We start from the raw sequence: 21,319 nt of genomic DNA, 5'->3' as shown, positions 1-21,319 counted from the left end.
GGTGCAGGCATCCAAGGACATGTTTGCCAGCAGGCCTTGTTGGAGGGCTCTGGCAGATATCTCCCACAGCAGACACTGGTGGAACCTCTCTCTCCTATGTTTAGGGCTTTTGTAAGGGCATGAGACAGAATTCTGTCTGTCTGATGTGCTGAGAATCTGCCACTGAACCCAACTGTTGTTTGGGATAGGGACAGATGGACATGCACAAGCACATCTCCAAAAAGCATGTCAGCTAAGGACAGCAAGGAAATGTGGTCAAAAATAGGCTCTGAGTGTATTCCCACAAATTACTTTTGAGCACAACGCTCTGGCAGAAGTTTTATTTAGGCTTTCCAAGGTTGAGCCCAATGTACTGCCCCATGCTCTTGCCCATCTGAGCCCTGTAGGTGTAATTCTGTGGTGTATATTCTAATGTTTGCCTGTCTCTTGTGAAGTTTCCCTCAGCCTTTTTCAAGGGAAGGGTGAACATGTGTGCTGCCCTCTGCTACGAGATCCTCAAGTGCTGCACTTCGAAGGTGACCTCCACAAGGAACGAAGCCTCTGCTCTGCTGTATCTGCTGATGAGAAACAACTTTGAGTTCACCAAAAGGAGGACATTTCTGAGAACACACCTTCAGGTGAGCAGCTGGGGAAAGGAGGGCAGAAGGATGCCTGGATGCCTCAGATGTAGTGAATGGGTGTCTCAACGTAGCTATGTCTTCATAGCTCATGTCTACAGAGGAGCTCTTCATTTATTTCTAAAAGGAGAGATCCTATACATGGACAAAAAGCTTCTGGATTTCCTGGCTTTACCTAATGCCTGTTTTCAGTGATTGGCTCCGGGCTTTTTGGGTGCAATACAATTCCATCAAGCACTCCACGTTGTTGTGTTTTTGGAATTGCAGCTCCAAGACACACCTCTGCTTGGGATGCTGGCTGGGGTGGGGTGGAAGGATGGCATGAGACACCTTCAGGGCAGGAGGAGGGATTTTGCTGGAGCTGCTTTTGCAGTGTTACTTTTCTGAAGCAAATGTAGATACCTGGAGTGCAGATGAACGCTGTCTGGATTGTGCTAAAACAGGGAAGATGACAATAATCGAGGTACTTACTTCCACATCAGCATTTGTATTAAGACTGTTATCTCGTTAGTTCTGTGAACTTGCTGTTCAGCAAAGAAGTTTGGCCCTCTGAGGAGTGTTTGCCCACGGGAGGTCAGACAGTGAAGCCACAACAACGGCCCTTGCTTACACTGTGGGAAAGACATGATGTTTTTTATGAGCTTTTTACGTAACTGTGACAATAAAGCTCTTCTATTGGGCTCGTTTAAATAATGCTCCTTTGCTGTCCCAACAGATAATAATTGCAGTGAGCCAGTTAATAGCAGATGTGGCTCTCAGCGGTGGGACGAGGTTTCAGGACTCCTTGCTCATCATTAACAACTTTGCAAACAGTGACAGGCCTATGAAGGTAAGTTGGAGGAGAGAGATCACATTGTGTGCTATCAGCCATTAATGCGAGATGGGGGATGCACTCAAGAAAATCATGTTTAGATAAGCCTAATTAGTTCTAACTGTAAAACTTATAAGCCTGCACTGGGCTGTTTGCTCAGAAAAAAGGGATTATGCCAACAGCAGGTGCATTATGCCATGTTCCATTGTGATGCATAATGCCAAGAGGAGGGAGCACTGTAATGCAGGTTACACTTTGCATGGGGTGCTCCTTTCAAGAGTATGCAAAGAGCTTTCTAAGAATTTCCAGCTTTGACAGGAATGCCAGGGGAGGGCCTGTTGCCTAAAGGCCGTAATTAGCAGGAATTAAAATTATTTTTTTAATTGTAACTAATATTAATAATGTCTTCTTTTGTAAACACTCATGGTTGTATTTCTTTGGAAAAAAACAAAATGTCTGCCCGTGTGCTGGAATAAACACTTTCTATCCAATCCACTGAATAATAAATTATCACTACAATTTGCTCTATTGCTCCCAGTATAGCTGCCAATGCTGGATTGAGAAAAACAGGAAAAGTTTTACAGTTCTGTGATCACTCCATGAGCTAAAGGAACGGGATGCTGGCTGGGGTGGGGTGGAAGGATGGCATGAGGCACCTTCAGGGCAGGAAGAGGGATTTTGACACTTCAGTTAGGTGTTAAATTGTGTTATAACAAAATTATATTTCGGGTATACATGACAGAACCTCTGTTCCCTCCTGCACACAGATGTTGATAGGGGTTTTGCTAATCCCTGTTTTGCTGATCTTATTTTACATTGTGCAACCATTGTTATATCCAGATTATGTACCTGCATAGGAGCAAGAGTACAGGAGAGATCTTCCAGTTACAGGAGAGATTCCAGGACACTGGAGATGGTGCTGTGCACAGACACAGACATAGCTCAGGAGTTGGCATGTGGGCGAAGCGAGCCAGGCTCAGCACAGGGAAGAGAAAGATGAGGGGGCATCTGGTGAGGTTTTAGAGAAGAGGAAGTCAGACTTGTCCCAGAGGTGCAGAGGGACAGGACGAGAGGCAACAGGCACGAGATGCTACAAGGGAAATTCCAACTTCACATAAAGAAAAATGACTTCCCAGAAATGTTCCCGTTTTGGAACAAAAAGGATATTAGATATTTTTCCTTGGAGATTATCAAAACTTAGCTGGACAAGCCTCAATCTAACCGCTTGTAGCAGAGGATCAGCTGGAGCCTGTGTTTCTTTAACGCATTCCTGTGGTGAGAATGCCCATGGGACTTTCGGAATTAGAGTGACCACATCAGACACTAACAGTCCACATGGTGAACTCAGTGGAAAATGCTTCAGGAATGGTTTATGGTTCCATTCTGTGGCGTTTGCATGCAAGAAGCACTTCTGTCCAACCCTCACCCAGTTCCTCAGCTTGCAGAAGTACCTGCTGCAGTTCAGCACTGGAATGGTCAACATCTTGTGCATGCCCAGGTGGAAACACTTCTGATTGCACATTAAATACTGTATGCTGTATGCACCGTGTGTTCAGTAGGTAAAACTGCAGTCAGTGTTATTTCCTATGCTTTGCTTTTTAGATTGGCAGCAAGTGGAGTTTTGGCTTATGGGTAGCAAAAGTCTTTGAAAAAGCCTGCCACACCTTTTGTCTCTGTGTTTGCTTCTAATTAGATTTGTTTTGTATCAGGCAACTGCTTTTCCTTCGGAAGTCAAAGATTTGACGAAGAGGATCCGTACGGTGCTTATGGCCACTGCCCAAATGAAAGAACATGAAAAGGATCCAGAAATGCTGATAGATCTACAGTACAGCTTAGCTAAATCTTACGCAAGCACCCCAGAGCTGCGGAAAACATGGCTGGACAGTATGGCAAAAATACATGTGAAAAATGGAGATTTCTCAGAGGTAATTTGCGTAATTCAAAACATGGTGCTTAAGAAGGCAGATGTGGAGATGATATTTTAATTTTCACTTTGTGCTTTGCAGGCAGCCATGTGTTACGTTCACGTAGCAGCCCTCGTTGCAGAGTTTCTGCACAGGAAAAGTAAGTGTTTGCTGTTTGAGGAGCGTGAGGCAATGCAGTGATGAGTGACAGTTTGGTAAATGGTTATTTGTGGATCTCTTCTAAACAAGCTCAAAAAGAAAAACAAAAACCAAAAAAACGAATGCATTGTGGCATGATGAAGGTATCAGATGATGAATAGTTTTAAAGAAGGTAATCCAAGTGTTACTGGGCTGGTCAGGTCTTCTTAGGTAGTCATGTTGGCACTTCACTGAGTAAAATAAGAACAGAAACATCACATCTTGGTTGAAGAGTTTGGATGTATTTCACATTAGGAAGTGTGCTCACGGGGGAAGCCCATGTTAAAAACTGTCTGCCAGTATGTTCATCAGAAGTATCACTATAGTCAATATGGGAAACTATAGGAGAAAGCAGTCAAAATTTAGTCAAAAAATGAGGCTATAGCCTAACTATACAAATATGTAACCTAACTATACAAATGAGCAAAGAGCAACCAGGAAAAAAAGGGAATGTTGTGGTTTAATGCAAAACAGGAAGCAAGGACAGACTCGCGTGTTCTCAAGTAACAATACAACATTTTGCAAGTTTTCTTGTGAACATCAATTCTCCAGTCGATACACTGACCACATTTCACATCTCTATGCGAGCAAGTAGTGCTGAAAAGGACTTAGCTTCCCATGCTTCTAATGCTAGGCTGCACAGAAGATGACTGCAGGCACTGTGTTGGCAGGAAAGGTCTCTAAGGACCTTGCTCAGGGGGCTGGAAGTCCCTCCACATTCTGTACTCTGTGTTGGCTAAGTGGGAAGAAACAGGGCATGCTTATTTGATACATATACAAACTTTACATGGCTGCAGAGGGGAAAGCATTGAAAGTGGTCATTCTTTATGTGTGCCACAGAGGCTGCTGACCACAACCCCCATGTGGTTGTCACCCTTTGTGACCACAGTCACAGGGGAGAACTTGTGAAAAAGAAAAGGAACAAGTCAAAAGGAATATCAAGTGAATGCCTTGAGTTATTTCTGTCACTGAAATTCTACATACATGTATATGTAAGGCTGGAAATGGTTCAGTACATGCTGAACTACTCAAAGCTTTGGGGTGCATCAAGAAGTGTGCCTTCTGCTAGGGGTGCACAATCCCAGCCACTTCCTACCCAGCTTTCCAGCACCTCATGATAGCTTTCTGTTTGCATCTTCTGTGCAAAAATACATCCTTGTTCTTCTCTCCTGACTATCAGGAGAACAAGAGAAGGAACTATCAGTTGCAGGCCATCAAGTTAGTCAAAGGTGACTTCGGATAGCACGCTGGAAGATCTGTTGTGCTTGGTGTTAGTCACACATCAGGAAAGACTCCTGTGGCAAATGGCTGGGGAGATTCTGATGTGTTCAGTCCTAGTGTAGCAAATGAGCAGCAAAAATGAGCAGAGACAAGTCCTCTGCTGCTTGTAGGACTGCATTATCAATAGACTGCTTCCTTGACCATTGAAGCAAGATATATTTGAAATAAATTATTCCATGAAACCATTTGCTTTCGCCTACTACAGAACTCTTCCCCAGTGGATGCACTGCCTTCAGGAAAATCACTCCCAATATTGACGAAGAAGGTGCAATGAAAGAAGATGGCGGGATGATGGACGTACATTACAGTGAGGTGAGATCAAGTAGCACAGACTACAAGAGTTTTGATAACCAATTAAGACTTTTAGTTTTAGACTCATGTGAGCTGTAACAAATTATAGTTGTACGCTGGCATCTGCATAAAAGACTGTTCCATGGCAATTTCCCAAGAGAAATCTGCACTGATGGATTTTTTGTGTGCAATTCAGATACGTAAATCTGGTATAGCTTTTTGTTTCCTTTGAAAGGCTTTTCTAGCCCTGAGACTGAAAAAGCTACACCGCAAACTTTGCTTGCCATGCTATGCAAATGCTAACTCTCGCCAGCACAGGACAGCACAGCATAGTATTTTCAAGAAGGTGCAGAAGGTTAGAAGTCAAGGTCTGCTGAGCAAGAAGTCAACTCAGGCTCCCCTTGAGTTAGGGCTGTGCTGCCATGGCAGCAGAACAGTCCAGAAACCAAAGCATTGCCCAGGGGAAGTGAGAAGATCCTCCTGTAAATTATAAAGACTCACAATTACTTCTGCATCACCCCTGTGCAACCCCTGAGCCATGTGGCTGAGCAAGGTGGCTCTTGAATGTGCATTCTGCTTGAATGTCCATTCATCAGTGCTAGGCCTGGGGATCCCCAGCAGCACATCTTACTGCTCTTGTACACATGTTCTCAGATGTGCTTCTTAGACGTGTGCCCTCTTTCTTCCAACTGTATCCTTCCAAAGCTTTGGCATTTTCTTAGGAGGTACCTAAATAACCAAGGCATGCTTGCTTGCTATTGTGCAAGTGAGTTATTAAGAATTAAACTTTTTAAAAATTTGTTGTTCTTTTTTTTTTTTCATTCCAAACGTACAGAATACCTTCGGAAAGACCAAGGCCACACAGTGTTTAAAATTCTGTAGCTCTGGCCACAGTAGTGGAACTTATTAAATTATCTGAAGCTCAAATGATTTCTCTTCTTTTTGACTTAACCACACCCATTCAATTTCTCTTGTAGGAAGTCCTGGTGGAGTTGCTGGAGCAATGTGTGGATGGTCTCTGGAAAGCAGAGCGTTACGAAACCATTTCTGAAGTTTCCAAACTGATCATTCCTATCTATGAAAAGCGGCGTGAATTTGAAGTATGCATTTTGAACTCGTCTGTGTGTGTCTTCTTTCACAGACTGCTAGGAAAAAGCAAAGTGCTTGTATTTCTGATGCTGAATTAATGGGTTGGCGTCAGTGTAGCACACGCTGTGCTTCAGTGCTGGTCATTAAACAAATTAGTGAAAGATAATGCAGTGAAAGGAGTTAAAGCTTTGCTCCTTTCCAGCACCTGCTGTGATCTGTGCTCTGGTAAGGTTCTGCTGCTGAACAGTGCTTCCCTTTCCCTCCCTCTCCCATGACCCCTCCACATCAGGACAGCATGCAACTCTGCAACTGAAGTTTGGAGAAATCATGATCTATTTTCATCATAAAGCTGTTTTTAATTTAAAACAAACAAAAAAAAATCACTGAGGAAAACACTGCAAGTTTCTCTACCCTTAAAGGCTTAGTGCTTAAAGGGAACGTGCTGAGACTGTAGGTCCAGCCTTCTCTCTAGGGACAGTGGTTTTATTGCAGCCTGTTGTATCTTTCAGGCTTGAAGCCTGAAATTCTGGTTTGAATCCTCCAGAGAATTGTGTTCAGATATTTCAGTAGCTTCCAGCGTTAGTTAGAATTTCCTACTTGAAGTTCAGCTTTAAAGATGTCAAATTTTGCTTTCCAGAAACTTACTCAGCTGTACAGAACGCTTCATGGGGCATACGCTAAGATACTGGAGGTGATGCACACAAGGAAGAGGCTTCTTGGAACCTTTTTCAGAGTGGCATTTTATGGACAAGTAAGTATAGGCAGAGGCTCACCAGCTACTGCTCACCTGGCATCCTTCCCCATTCAGCTGCTGCTCAGGCAGCTCTTAAGCTGAAAAGCCTGATAGCTCCTCAACAGGGTCTGGTGCTTTAAGGTTCCTTCCAACCCAAGCCATTCTATGATTCTGTGATTCTATGTAGCTGGAAAAATTGAGAAGATCTAGGGCTCAAAGTCACAAGAAAGAGTGTGATCTTATCATATCTTCTGAGCCTGAAGGCAGTTACACAGCGTTGCTATTTTTCCAGCTAATCTAATGGCGTGTGTTACATCTCACCTCCCATGTGTCTTTAAATGGCCCTCTTCTACTTGTGGACCCATAACTCTGGGGGAAATGCAGGTCACCTCTCTAGAAAATGCTATGTAAATGACACTAGCCCTGCCTTTCCTGGTTCCTTCTTTTACAGCAATTGATGTGTACCCCTGAAACCATCCTGAGTTTTTACCTTTGAACACCACTGTCATTTCACACACAACAAATCTGATCACTGACTTCTGCTGCAGCAAATGTTTGGTTCCAGACTTTGTACTTTCAATATGTGAAAAGCAAATAAGTTAGCAACAAATCAAACAACTGCTAATTTGGTTTTCTAAAATCTACACAAATAACTGGGTCAAATTACGCAAGCTAACATCATCCTGACAGCCAATGCTTGATCCACTTTTGCACTTTAGAGCTTTGCCAGCTTTATACTGTCAGCTGCACAGAGATCCTTCTAACAGTCTGTCACGATTCCTGACCAGAGCAGCTTGCCAAAGCACAAGGCTTTCACAGTTTCCGTTACAGGAAGGACTGGTGATGCAGGCACAATCTTTGCTGCAAGTTTTTCTCTACTTACCACAAATATTCGGAGTTCCACTTCCCTGAGTACAGGAGAAATCAAAGCAGCGGAAACATGTTTCTCCATTTATTACTTGAGGTCCCCGTTGGCTTACACAAAACCCTCTTATTTCCAAATTTCACATGGCTCTGCTTTCAGGGCTTAGAAAATTTGTTTTTCTACTCATTCTCTATGCTTTGTTTTTGTGCTTTTTGTCCTGGTTGCCTCTTTCCAATCTTCCTCAAAGACAACCTTTGGCCAAACCCTTCTGCCACACTGTTTGGATTTCTGGTTAGTCATACTCAGGCCTTTGTGCTTTATGATGATGTGTTTGTATTGGTCAAGGATAAAATTTCTTTACACAATATTTGAAGGAATCTGTTAGACCACACAGAGTCTTTGTGCAAACCATAGCCTTCTAAGCCTTACTGACATTCTGAATTGTAAGTAGGAAGTTGCTTTCAAACCAGCAAATCTGAAAGAACGTTTTCCAAGCAAAGAAACTCGTCTATTCCTCGTGACTTGTTTGTGATTAATGCTAGACGTTCTTTGAAGAAGAAGATGGGAAGGAATATATCTACAAAGAGCCGAAGCTGACGGGCCTTTCCGAGATCTCTTTCAGACTTCTAAAACTTTATGGAGAAAAATTTGGCTCAGAAACCGTAAAAATTATCCAGGATTCTAATAAGGTAAAATTAAACCGCGTGAACAAGCTGGTGAAATGCAGTGAACATCAGGGCTACATAGCAGATGAGTGTGACATAAATATTGCTCTCTAGGGCCTGGGACTACACTGGCCATAGAATATCTCTTTATGCTCCTTGGGTTGCAGTTATGGATTCATCTGGGTTACTAACAGCAATACTGGAGACCTCAAAGGTTTTGTGCAAGCCTGCAGATTTGCATGCTACAGCACAGTGCAGCAACGAGTGGTAACTTATGGCCCAACATGGTTGAATTAGAAGGTCTGAGTAACGTGTGAATGTGCTGCATTGATGGAGAGCATGATATGACTGCTCCTTCCAGGTACGCCTTTTTTGACACCAGATGAGGTATTTCTTGTGCTGCAACCTCATTGTCTTGTGTGTCTGCTAGCTCACAGTCTAGCCATCCCTGCTGAGGTCAAAGAGAGTGCCTGATATGTTATTCACGCACGCAATGGGGCTGGGACAGCGGGAAATCAGAGTGTTCATCAGGTCCCAGGAGATAAATTAAACAATTGTAAGTCACTAACCTTTGTTTTTCTAGAGTGTAACTCTCTTGTTTCACAGGTCAACATTAAAGACCTTGACCCCAAGTACGCGCATATTCAAGTGACTTATGTGAAACCCTATTTTGAAGACAAAGAACTTTCTGAAAGAAAGACTGAATTTGAAAGGAATCATAATATCAATAGATTTGTATTTGAGACTCCTTACACTTTATCTGGAAAAAAGCATGGCAGTGTGGAAGAACAGTGTAAAAAAAGGACCATTCTTACCAGTAAGTTAAAGCACCTGAACACGAGGCAATAGGTACCAGCAACTAATTATAGACTTATTTGGGCTCATAATAATATCCTAAAAGAATCAGAAATTTTCTGATTCTTAATCAGAATTGTGGTACAATAATCTGGTTGGGAGGGGGAATTTATCTTACATTTCTATGGGCAAATTTTCATAAAGGAATGAATGATGCTGTTAAATTAGAGCTTTGTTCAGGATTTCACCCACACTGAGTAAAACTGATCTATCTATACATACTTCTGTTTACTGAACAGCCTTTCAATCTGTAAACTTTCTTTGCTGTTTCTGCCAGCTTTGAACTCCTTCCCATATGTAAAGAAGAGAATTCCAGTCAATTATGAGCATCAGGTTAATTTAAAACCAATCGATGTTGCAACCGATGAAATAAAAGACAAGACAGCAGAGCTGCAAAAGCTCTGCTCTGCAGGTGATGTTGACATGATCCAGCTGCAGCTCAAATTGCAAGGCTGTGTTTCCGTGCAGGTAAGGCTTGACAGCTCTTCAGAATCACATTGACAGACATATCTCAGTGAGTCAGCTTTTCGTAGCATGGCGCATTTGCTTTCCATAAATGATTAACTACCAAGTTTGCAGCACTGCAGCCAGCAGCCTGCTACTTACACCAATGGCTCGAGACAATGAGCATTTTGTCCAGTGGTGTTTGCAGTGCTAAGTGTTACCATACCTTAGTGGCCGTGAAAGAGTGTTGAAATATACTTAATTCTTTACAATTGCACTGGTAAATATCAGGCAGAAATAACCTCTCTGTGAACCTGACTTTTCCAGACGGATATATGACTTTAAGACTCAGACCGTACTGCTTGCCAAGCAGAAGTGTGAGGAAGGTATGAGGAAACAGACTCCCTTCCTCTTCTTTATCTCTATTTATCTTTTGGGCTTTCAAAACCTAGATAGAAAAACTAATACTCAAGTTTAGAGACTTGGGCTTGCTCTGGTGATATTAGTAGCGCAGAGTTGGTGGCATTCAAATAACATGATAATGGTTTTCAAGCCTTAAGAAATTGTTCTAACCTCCTAAAATGCCCTCAGTGACTCAAAGCTGTGGCGTAAATGACTTTTTATTTCTTTGGTTCCAGGTTAATGCTGGTCCCTTGGCCTATGCCAGGGCTTTCCTAAGTGACAGCCAGTCCAGCAAATATCCTGCTAAGAAGGTGAACGAGTTGAAAGAAATGTTCAGGTAGGATTTCTAATGTAATAAAAAATAGCAGCCTGGGTTTTTAGCTGTGTTTTCCCATGTCCCCCAAATCAGCAGATGCTGCATGCTCAGATGTATTTACAAAGATCCCCGTGTCACAAGCCAGTGTAAGAATGTATGTCAGGTCTTAGGGTTGTGATTTCCATGCTTGAATGCCTTATCCAGTTATTAGCACGGGTATTTGAGGTGATAGTGTGAAGAAAGAGTGTTTGAAAACCAGAGGCCTGATAGTCACGTTCAGGGCCCTTTCGTATCGTGCGTTGTTTTCCCATCTTTCCAAAGGGATTTTTAACTACATAATGATGAACTGTTTTGAAACAAATCCCTTTTCAGTTTGTGGGGGACCATCATTCTTGATTCTGTCTCTAATTCTGGACACTACATGACTTGCACAGGCATTTTTCTATCTATCTCCAGCCCTTCACAGTAGGTGCTTTGACCATGGCCTTTTATCTCCCGCTTGAAACTGTCCCCAAGACCCAGTCAGGTGAAGCTCTCACTTTACCTCAGTTCTATGTGTGTCCCCACACTTTGCCACCCTACTTTCTGGACCTCTCAGCAGCAAGCAGTTGCCCACCAGCTCCTATATTTATTGCTTGGTGCTCATTTCACCCACTGGTAACTTACGGATAGAGCAGCATTTGGGTCAATCCTGTTTACCTTCATCAAGTAACCAAGCAAACCATGGAAAGAATAAGTAAATAATCTCTGCAAATCTGCCATGCATGGCTGCAGAGCAGAGATAATGTTTTTCTTTCACTCCAGCCCTGCTGTGCAGCCAGAAAGAAAAACCAAACATAATCTGTTTCATGCACACACACACACAGAGGGAAGAAAAAAAAAAATCCTGGAAAATCCCAGAAATGCTTGTGTTTTTGTTATAGTCTCAGATAAATTAATTAAATAGTTAAAAGGAGAACTATGCATGTGAAAGGAAGAGAAGAAAATGAGAAACCATGAAATGAATAGCTGTAAAAACAGTATTGGAGCTCCACATGATGCGGGGTGTGCCTGCTGCTAGAAATCTGACCTCAGATGGACCAAACCCTGTGCACCTGTCCATGGCCTGCTTGTGACCCCAATGGCAGCTGGTTGGGCTGCCCAGGGAGCTGTGTGTGGTGCACAAGCTCTGGAGAAGGTCAGAGAGCACTGTGTTGGACTGCTGGTGTGTGCCACATTTAGTGCCTATGGAGCCTCCATGGAGCTCCTTTGGAAGGCACTGTTCTGTGTTGCAGTCCTTCCCCATTCCCTGATCCGCTGTGCTCAGGATGGCCCTAGAATGTGACTTGGAGAAACAGGAAGACATGGTTGTCTGCTTCAGTAGAAGATCAGGAAACAGTCGTGCCTAAAATTCTTTGTTTTCCTCCCCAGGAAGTTTATACAAGCCTGTGGAATTGCTCTGGAGCTCAACGAGAGACTCATTAAAGAGGATCAAGTGGAGTACCATGAGGGACTGAAATCAAACTTTCGGGATATGGTGAAAGAGCTTTCGGACATCATCCATGAACAGGCATGTACTGCATGTCAGGAGCCCACAGAAATGGTTCTCTGTGCTTGAAAAGTAGCTAAAGATGAAAACTCACTGACAACTAATAGAAAACACCTCATGTTATGTCAATGACACGGTTGGTTTCCCATTCCATCTTAGCTGCACGAACAGCAATGAGCGAGGGTAGCAGAGACTGGAACAGGGGGTTGTGGTGTCTCCTTCTCTGGAGATATCCAGGTCCCACCTGGATGCTTTCCCACACAACCTGCTCTGGGGAACCTGCTGTAGCAGGGGTTTGGAGCCGATGATGCCCCTTCCAACCCCCACAGTCCTCTCATTCAGTGCCAGAAAGTCTCATCCTGGTGTTGGTATGCAGGATGGAGTCTTCAGTGATTGGTGTCGTTGGTTTCCCAGATGTTGTGGTCATCAGAATTCTTGTGCCATGTTTGGCTTCGTGTTTTCTATATTGCATGAAAGCTGTGATAAGTCACAGGCTGAAATTCTCTGCCTAAATTTCCAAATTTCTATTTCCTCAATTAAACCCTGCTTGACTTCCTTTTTTTTCTTTTTTTTTCCCCTTTAAAGGATATTTTCTTTGAACATTGACCTAATAACAACCACTTGCAAGCACTGCGAAACTATTTGTGCTGCCTTCCATCATCTGTTTTAATGTTCTCTTGGATCTTTCTAGGAAAACACATTTGAATTGTAGCATTGGTGAGGTGCACACCTACCTAGTACTGTGCTGTGAAATACAATGAGAACTTTCTGAAGTAGCATCTACTTTCCTATTTTGCCTTCATTATGACCAAAAAAAAGCTCATTGTAGGCGTATAGCAGCAACCCTGTGAGACGAGCAGTGCTGACTGTTGTGATTCATAGGTCTTGAAAGTTAGGAGAGTTCCCAAAATCTCCTGCTGACGCAATGTCTTTTATCTTCTTATGGCTTAGATAATATACGGCTTAAACTTCGTTTATTTGCCTTCAATGCAACAATCCCAGTTAATTAAAACTGCAGCAGTCCCTGCAAATAGGTAAATCCCACAGTAGTTGGAGCAGTTGTTCAAAGGAACACAGAAATACACAAGTGGCAAAATGAGCAAAGTGCACCGGGCTGCTTTTACTAAGTCAGACTAATACACAATAAAACAATGCTCAAAGGCTTTTTATTTTATTTTGTTTTGTTTTGTTTTAAAAGTAGCACTATAGCATTTCAGGGGAACAGGATGTGGAGTGTCATGATGGGGTTGAATTTTATTGTAGAGATATAAAAGAGAATGTGTTTGTGGATAGGTGACTGCCACGTCCCCTCTGTGTTAGATTTCCCTGCTATTCCACTCAGGACCACCTTTCTCTTACTGGTCTTTTTCTTTAGCATGCTCATTTTTTTCTCATACATTGCCTACTTTGTTTACTTCACTGCTGAATTTGTTAGAGAGTTGTTTGTTACAGGAGTTGCCACCTGCTTACTCCGCACTGTTTGCAAATGCTTTCCTCCAGGACATCTGATTTGCATGCAGCTGCTGGAACTGCTGTGGTTTCTGAATTCTGCAATAGTCAAATTGGAAACAAATCACTCAGTTCTGCACTGTGGGAGCACTACGGTTAACATTATCCTGGAACAAAGAAGTACCATTATAGCATGCCCTATGATTTTTACATATTTACAAATGCATTGCCCTGTTCTTCGATTAATGTGCAGAGTAGTACAGCAACCGAAATACTAAAGTGAATTGCTCACTGGGAAGGATATATTTTCACTTTCTTCTGTGGGGCTTTAGTATTCTGTATTAAAATATGGTGTTTAGGAGCACTGTTGTTAGTTGTTGTACAATGATCTGTAGATAACCGCTGACCTGAACTTTGTACTGCCATCAAACAGGCTCAGTACCTGACAATCTAAACAGTGAAACGTGTTTTCCTCTCCTGCAAAATCAGTCGGTTAAACATGAAGGTACATTATATTCATTAAGGGTTCTCATTACAAACAGCAGGTCCTTTCCTAAGTGTGTTCAGTGCCGCGAAGCACAGGCAGCGCACTTAGTGAAGGAGATGGGACAGATGGGTCAGCCTGTAACCTTCCTACTGATATTTTAATTAAGGGAAATGTGAGAACAACTGGAAGCTGCCAGCAGATGGGCACAAGAAGCCTCCGAGTGGCTGAACACTGGGTGTCCAGAATGTGTTGATGATGGCCCAAGGATAGTGAGAACTATTGGTGATAGGTGGGTGGTTGGTCTTGGATAGGTGGATTGGATGGTCTTGTAGGTCTTTTCCAACCTTGGTGTTTCTGTGACTCTGTGATTCATCTCAGTTTGCCAACTGTAAATTCAGACAAACTCTGATGAGTCACAGGGTAAAAACGTGCTCAGCTCTAGGACAGCTCTACTGGTGCGTGTAGATTCAGTGCTGTAAGGCATCCTTCAGGTTAGAGAGTGCAAAGTCTTGGCACGTGGCACAGATGTAGTGGTGACTGCTTAGCTGCATATATGGTACTTAGCTGCATATATCCCCCATGCTTATATATATAAATATTTAGATCTGATTTTTATTGATGCTAAGATACAATTTAAAAGTTCTATACAGAGAAAATTGTTTCTTTCCTAGACTGGATAGTCATAGCTGAAGGCTATCTGGTGATGTACAGAAGGGCAGATATATCTGAATGCTACAGAAATCGCTAAATCGCTGTTCTTTCTCATTTTTGTTATGCTGCCTTTGTGAAACAGCTCTGAAGACAAGGTTGGATATCTCTTTCCCATACCTTTTTAAACAACTTTTTTATAGGCAACAAACTGAAACTGTTACTGAGCTTGTGGCTGTTCTGTTCTGCCTAGATGTACCACGAAGACCCAATGCACTCGCCGTGGATGCACGACTCCTTGCACGTCTTCTGCGCCATCAGCGGCACATCCAGCAATGGAAGTTACTGCTCTCTCAGACCCACTGCTGAAATCTAAACGTATCGGCGACACTTTACAGAGCTTTCTCAGGAATATTTGGCACTGTGTAAAGGATTTTTAAAAATCCACCGTGAGCAGAGATTTTGGTTTTTTCCTCCCCCATTGAGTTTACCGTGCTTTCAGACAGGGTGCTTGCTTCTTCTGCTGAGCAACATGGAAAGTGCCTGGACATTGCACCACTGTGCTTCTTTTCTACCTTTTTTTTTTTTAAAGCTAAATCTATGACTGGACACAGAAAGGCAGTTAACCAAGTATGCCTTGAATTGCAGAACAAGGAATTGAAATGATAGTGGTACTATGTAAAGTTGTACAATGGGATATAATAAAATGTAAAACTACTCTGTAAATAGAAGGAGCATAGAGTATATAGACATTAGCACTGTATCATATTTGCTGCTAAAAGCTTTCTTGGGCAGGGGATGTGAAGGAGAAATTGTAGTTGCTGTAGGAGACTTTCCCCTTCTAGAAAGAGACCTGGAGCCCAGAAGTCCCCAATTGCACTCGCATGATGAGAGTAAAGTCACCCTGGCCTGGATAAGTAAAACTTAATTCAGAAATGATAATTATTGTACATCCTCTGGGCAGGTGGTTGTAACCTCCACAAGAGCTGGGTTTACTTTAACTGGTTTGAATTCTAGCTAACCTTTCACATCTGCAAAAGGATGGATTGTAGCCACTAAGGACAACCCAAGAGATGTGTCATTTGATAGCAGTTTATCCTCTTTACCATTCACGGTCTCACACAGATATAAACTCTGAGGACACCTGAAAGTGAGCTGGGAATTACAACGTTCCAATAAAGTTCTTATTATCCATGAGATGTGTTTTTTACCAAAGTGCATTGAAATGAAATAGCTCCAACCTGACTGGTGTTAACATCACGTGACATAAATGGTCCCTGCCATGAAGCAAATCTGTTTTCTGAAAACGTATTATTTTTGTCCAACAGGTGTTGGAGAAAATGTATTTGCCATCATTCTTCTTCTCCTTTTTCCCCTCCCCATAGCTTTGATACATTGGCTCTGTCTCCTTACGGAAGGAGAAAACATAGCAGGAATTCTTTTATCCGACAAAATTTTTAAAGTCTGTGTTTTTCAAAATCCCATCAGTTGTAAATATGATTCCAGTAGTTCATACAGAAAGGCTTGGGGTTTCTAATGAGATGTAATAAAATGCCATTATAAGAAGACTCCAGCCTAGGTATTTAGCTTGGCCATAGGGCTGATAGAATGTTAGACTTCTCATTTCTGTAAGAAAAATTATCTTCAGGTAGTAAATGTACCACATTCCAAATGTTTATTGAGTGTGATTCTAAATATCTGAAATTGTCTTTTGAGAAACAAACGCTGCGATCCAGAAATCCACCCGTGAGCTGTTGCAAGCAACACACAGATCTGGCAACATCACCACCAGCCCGCATTCCTGCTTGTGTGTGCTCTCATGCCAAACAGGCTCTGCATTTAGCTTGCAAGAAAGAGGAAGAGAGATTAGGACATGTAAGTATGGTTTCCTACCTTATTGATTTGAATCTTTCAGCAAAGGACATACAAGGGCAGAGAGTGAGAGTTTTCCTTTCTAAAAGGTGATGAAGCAGTTTTAATAGTGAATACGTTAAAAGGGGTTTTTTTTGGAGCTAGTAACATTCCAAATACTGGTACTGAAGGCCTATTTTGAACATACCAACCAATGATGGGATGTGGACATACTAAAACTCTTGAGCTATGCCTCTTAAATATGACAGAAAATCAAATTGTGCTCCTGGAATTGCAGTGAAATCCTTGTTCATGTCTCTGGATGTCTTGGATGTTCCACAATAACATGTATGGATGAATTTTCCCTTGTTATTCCTTATTTCTGCTGGAAATCCAGCAAAATTCTTGTTCATGTCTCTGGATGTCTCTAATGTTCCAAGTTGAATTTTTGTCTTCACTTCTAATTCTGTTGTTGGTCTTGGAGTTGTCATTTCAATTTAATGTTAATATAGAAAGAAAATCGTCGCAGTAAATCAGCTTAAAAAATGTATTTAATTCAATTAGCATATATAAATGAATAAGAAAAACGCTCTTTCCTTAAGGATTTGTCCCCTGTTCTTGCAGCTAAATAACCCAACTGGATGCAGAACAGAAGAATCTCAATGGAAAAGGTGCCTTTTTGACACAGGATATAATAACACTGATGACAAACCAGCTTGGCCTTGCTTTGTGTTTGTACCAATCTGAGAACAATAGGGAATGATCAGTAGGCTGCAGAGTGCTGCATCCGTCATTACTCCTATCTTTGGGCAACTCTGCCCGGAAGGTGCTCCCATTTTCCCTTCCTATCCTTTTCATAGGTAATTGTTACCAGTGAAATCAGCCCTGCGTTGTTTTTCCTTATTTCTGGTCGCGATAGCTTAATTCACAGACGTTCCTTCTAACATCCTTAAAGCTGCACGTACGTATTTTACAAGTAGGCCTCTAATTACTGTTGCTGCACAATTGCTGTCTAACCTGTCAAGTCTCCACAGCAGACACGTCGGTCATTTTGCAAACGCTCTGCTGTTTGCACAAAGGGAGAAGCAGTGGGTAAGGTGCCTGGCAGCGAGGATTAGGAGCACCATTCTCAGCATCGGGACTTTTTTGGATCGTTGTGTGTTAGAGCCAAACAGATCAGGGCATGTAGAGCCACCCAGGGTCTGCCAGCACTCTGTACACAAGAACATGCTTTAGAGATTTGTTCACCTGCGTGATATGGAGCTGGCAAAGCCTCAGTATTCACTGCTGCCTCTGGCATGCGGCTTTTCTCCTGCACACAGATCAGAAAGTGGTATTTGAAGACATCATTCCAATGTTTCTTTCAAAATAAAAAAGCCTGGGACCTGGAATTTCCTGCAGCTGAGGATGTATTTTTGCACACTTGTTAACGTTCTGATTTTCTTCCAAAAGCAGAACTTTCCATGAGATGGGGTAATAAATGGGAAATCGTGGCTGTCAGAATTTCAGTTATTCTGGATGTAATTTACTCTCTTTGTACGTGGTTGACACCTGCTACTAGCAAGTCATAGCAGAAGTGCTTTTATGGTGTGTGCTGGATGGATGTGCGTTGTACAGCCCTGCTTAACTTCTGGGATCACAGAGCAGCACCTCCCATTCACCTCTGCTGTGTCCAGTGTAACTTTGGCACTGAGTAATACACAAAGCAACTCCAAAGAATCCTGAGGTATTCCTACACTGCTCTTTGTATCCTTGTCTTGTTCTTGGAGAATCAATAATTCCAGCAAGAGGGGCAAATTCATATTCCATTCAGCCCAAAGAAGGGAGAGTTTCTTCCAGTGCATACTCAGAGACTACAAAATGGAAAAATAGGTGTTGCAAGCAATGTACTTTGCTTAGGTTCCTTTTTTTTTTTTTCCTTCTCTGAATAACAGAATGAAGAGCTGAAGCCAACACCACAGTAAGATGCTGGGGACCAAAACCACTCAGATGTGCCATTGCGTGCACTGTCTCCAGGTTAAAAAAAGAACCTTCAGATGCGTAAGCACACCAAATCTTAGGATTAGCACTGAATTGTTCATTGGGAAGTGGAAGAGGTTGACTCAGAAGTAGCACAGGAGCACAAATGTCACGTGCCTTTCTCTGAAGATCCCAGAAGTGTGATTCTCCAGTGAGGAAATCTGGAGGCAAATCTGCCTGTTTTCCTAAAAAAGAAAAATGTTCAGTAAGTTCATGATCAGGGTTTTGCTGTGCTGTGTAGTTCCAGTTCTCAAACCCAGACTTTTGCTCTTTGGGAACACCTCCAATCACTCTGCTCCCCTTAACTCAGCTGATGGGGAGACTGAGTTGCCAGGATATAATAAATATTCCAACCCAGGCATTTGTAGCAGCTATAATGTGATGCAACGGAAGTCAGTAATAGCACTGCTATCACCTCATTTCTACTGCTGCTTCTGCTCTCCTGCTCAGGATTCTTGCAAGTCTTGCTGCAGAATCAGGTTTGTTCCCACCTGTCTGGGAACAATGGGAGGTGAAGGAGTCGCTCCCTTGCCAAATACATGGGTGAATTAAACAGACCTTGAACTGATGCATGCATTCATAGTACCGTGTTTTGGGGAGGGATGCCATTTTTTTACACAAGCACGCTTGGTTCCACATCTACCCAAAAGGGCTCTCAGAACGATTTAGATTTTATGCCACATCATTTCTGGATTTCAGAGGTGCTGGTAGCAGCTCGCAGGCAGCTTGCTGAGTTATGAGGCTGTTAGGAGCACATATACTCTAAAACTCTTTGCCTGGCCTGAAGAACACCGAGGTCAAAAAGGGAGAGGCTCGCTGAGTCAGAGAGGGTTTTTTCAGCAATGTTTTTGGATGTTTGTGTTTCTGATCCAACTGTATTGTAATCAAGCTGACTCTTCTTTGAATTGACCCCATCTGTCTTTTGAAGAGCCTGTAATGACGTCAGCTGAGATCTGAAGTACCCACAAAAGCTGCTGCAAGATCATAAACGACGAGGAAAGAACTTTGTGATTGATGTGGGGCAACTGAAGATCTCTGCTCTCAGAAAGGACAGTCTCCCCCTGCCCCACACTGCACATCACTGCTGCCTCTTCTTGCTCCCAGTCACCATGCAACCACACCACGCCATGCATCTCATCCATCTTTTAACCTGATTTGGAGGAGGGAAAAAAAAGCATTACTGTTGTTGTTTGGAACGTGTCACCAACGTCACAGTGCAGCCCTACGACTGCATGGCTGGACATGGCAGGAGCACGCAGCCAAGGGCAGCTCAGCAGTGTGATCTTATTCCGATGTAACCAGACATGATGCCATGTGCCAGGTATTTAACAGAGCCTTTCAGAAACACATCAGGTGTGTCAGCATGAGATCCAGGCACTGCAGTGCAGATTCATTAGCTCAGAACATCAGGAAGCACAGGGCTTGCAACAGCAAGATGCAGGACAGGACTCACTGGGATTGGGAAATGGGGGAGGTGGTGAGGATCAAAGCATTCTGCAGGAGCTCCATTTGCATTGAGATGTGGACAAGAAAACTGATAGCATGAGAGCAGGGGCAGGGAGAAACATTGCTTCTGCCTCCGACTACAGGCAGGCAGCCAACAGGCTGAGCTGAGCCCCGGCTGTGCGCCTGGTGCCGCGTCCCAGGAGATAGAGTGGACAAAATAGAAAGGGGGAAGGAAAGAAAACATTGAGAAGGAAACTGAAAGCAAGATAGAGGTCACTGGGTCTGCCCTGTTGTGCCGTGCAAAGATCATCTGCAGCAACCATAGTCCACATCAGCTACATGCAGTTCTACAGCCTGACAGTATCGTCGTGTCCTGTAATGTGAAGTAGTGATTTTCATTTGTTTATGACTGGAGTCCATGGATGTTTTCTAGCAGCAGCTAGGAAACTTGCTAAACCCTCCTGTTTTTCCAGGACTATCCAAACAAACAGGCAGAAAAGAAAAATTACAGCACTGGCCCAGGACATTCCTCTCCCTATCGTAAAAAGATCCGCTTTCCTTTTTCTAAGTCGAGCTCTGAAAAGCAGATGAACTCTTGCAAAACTCCTTGAATTGCTGAGGAAATACTGAACAGTTCAGATGAGTGGGAACAAGCAATCCTCACTAATCAGTTTCGGTTTGCCTTGAAATTTAGCCAACATCTTCTCTCTGTTCCGTGCAGTTTTCTATCTGTTCTCTGTTGATAACCAGGAGCAGGAATGCTAACCAGAACAGCAGGGGTCAGAGGAAAATGCCTTGTCCCAAATGTTCTCTTATCCTGGGATGTATTAAAAGATCACTCATGGGTATTTCCACTAATGTGGAAATCTGGGAAAACTGCAGCCACGTCACACCAATAAAAGAGAGCAAAAAGCAACCTTAATCTTGATTGCGAAACTGCCGAAGCGGAGGAAGTTTGGGAAAGTTTGCATAAGGAAGAGCTGGCATGGTGGGTAGGAAAAGGAACAAGGCACGTTTTTAGTTCAGATGGCAGCTACAGCGATGGCACAAAATTGCAGGAGGGATTTGGAAGCGACGAGTTCTGCTGTAGGGGGAACTGATGAACTGAGCGTAACATCACGAGAGCTACCGGGGACTCACTTAACACGTTCAATTTCTTCGCGAGAAGACGTTAGCATCTCGGACACGTTTCAATAGCGGTTGGAGCCGAGGTGTGAAAAATCACTTTTACTCCCCCAGACGCGATCTTTTCGAGCTTACGGCCGCGCTGGTGCCTGGGGGAGGAGCCCTGGGGGGGCACCACAGACGCGCTGGGCGCCCATTCGGCTCCGCGGCGCGGGCGCTGGACGAAGCGGTACCGACGGGCAGCGGGCACGGCGAGGGGCCGCCCAGGTGGGCGCGGGTTGGCCGAAGCCGCCCT

At 43.2% G+C, this 21,319-nt stretch overlaps 1 protein-coding gene and 1 long non-coding RNA gene across 5 annotated transcripts in view; one reads left to right on the top strand and one right to left on the bottom strand.

Moving 5' to 3' along the window:
• DOCK11 (dedicator of cytokinesis 11) overlaps positions 1-15,780 on the top strand; it is a 69,802-nt gene extending 54,022 nt beyond the window's left edge. For all 4 annotated transcript variants that reach the window (XM_052672883.1, XM_052672882.1, XM_052672881.1 and 1 more), the window contains exons 41-53: positions 435-617; positions 1,333-1,446; positions 3,138-3,353; positions 3,435-3,492; positions 5,017-5,123; positions 6,080-6,202; positions 6,829-6,942; positions 8,332-8,478; positions 9,061-9,271; positions 9,587-9,777; positions 10,392-10,492; positions 11,882-12,020; positions 14,837-15,780. In XM_052672883.1, coding sequence (XP_052528843.1) covers positions 435-617; positions 1,333-1,446; positions 3,138-3,353; positions 3,435-3,492; positions 5,017-5,123; positions 6,080-6,202; positions 6,829-6,942; positions 8,332-8,478; positions 9,061-9,271; positions 9,587-9,777; positions 10,392-10,492; positions 11,882-12,020; positions 14,837-14,959 — 1,827 coding nt within the window. In that variant the 3' untranslated portion in view covers positions 14,960-15,780. The remainder of the gene's footprint in view (positions 1-434; positions 618-1,332; positions 1,447-3,137; positions 3,354-3,434; positions 3,493-5,016; positions 5,124-6,079; positions 6,203-6,828; positions 6,943-8,331; positions 8,479-9,060; positions 9,272-9,586; positions 9,778-10,391; positions 10,493-11,881; positions 12,021-14,836) is intronic.
• On the bottom strand, positions 15,123-21,233 carry LOC128075814 (uncharacterized). Its single transcript, XR_008204123.1, has 2 exons — positions 21,040-21,233; positions 15,123-18,638 (listed from the first exon to the last, which is right to left on the bottom strand). It is a non-coding gene; the product is annotated as an uncharacterized LOC128075814 (long non-coding RNA).
• Between the last annotated feature and the right edge of the window lie 86 nt (positions 21,234-21,319).

Source organism: Tympanuchus pallidicinctus, unplaced genomic scaffold, assembly GCF_026119805.1.
Source record: "Tympanuchus pallidicinctus isolate F22 unplaced genomic scaffold, pur_lepc_1.0 scaffold13, whole genome shotgun sequence".
Classification (NCBI taxonomy): domain Eukaryota; kingdom Metazoa; phylum Chordata; class Aves; order Galliformes; family Phasianidae; genus Tympanuchus; species Tympanuchus pallidicinctus.
This window is presented reverse-complemented; position numbering and strand designations above follow the sequence as displayed.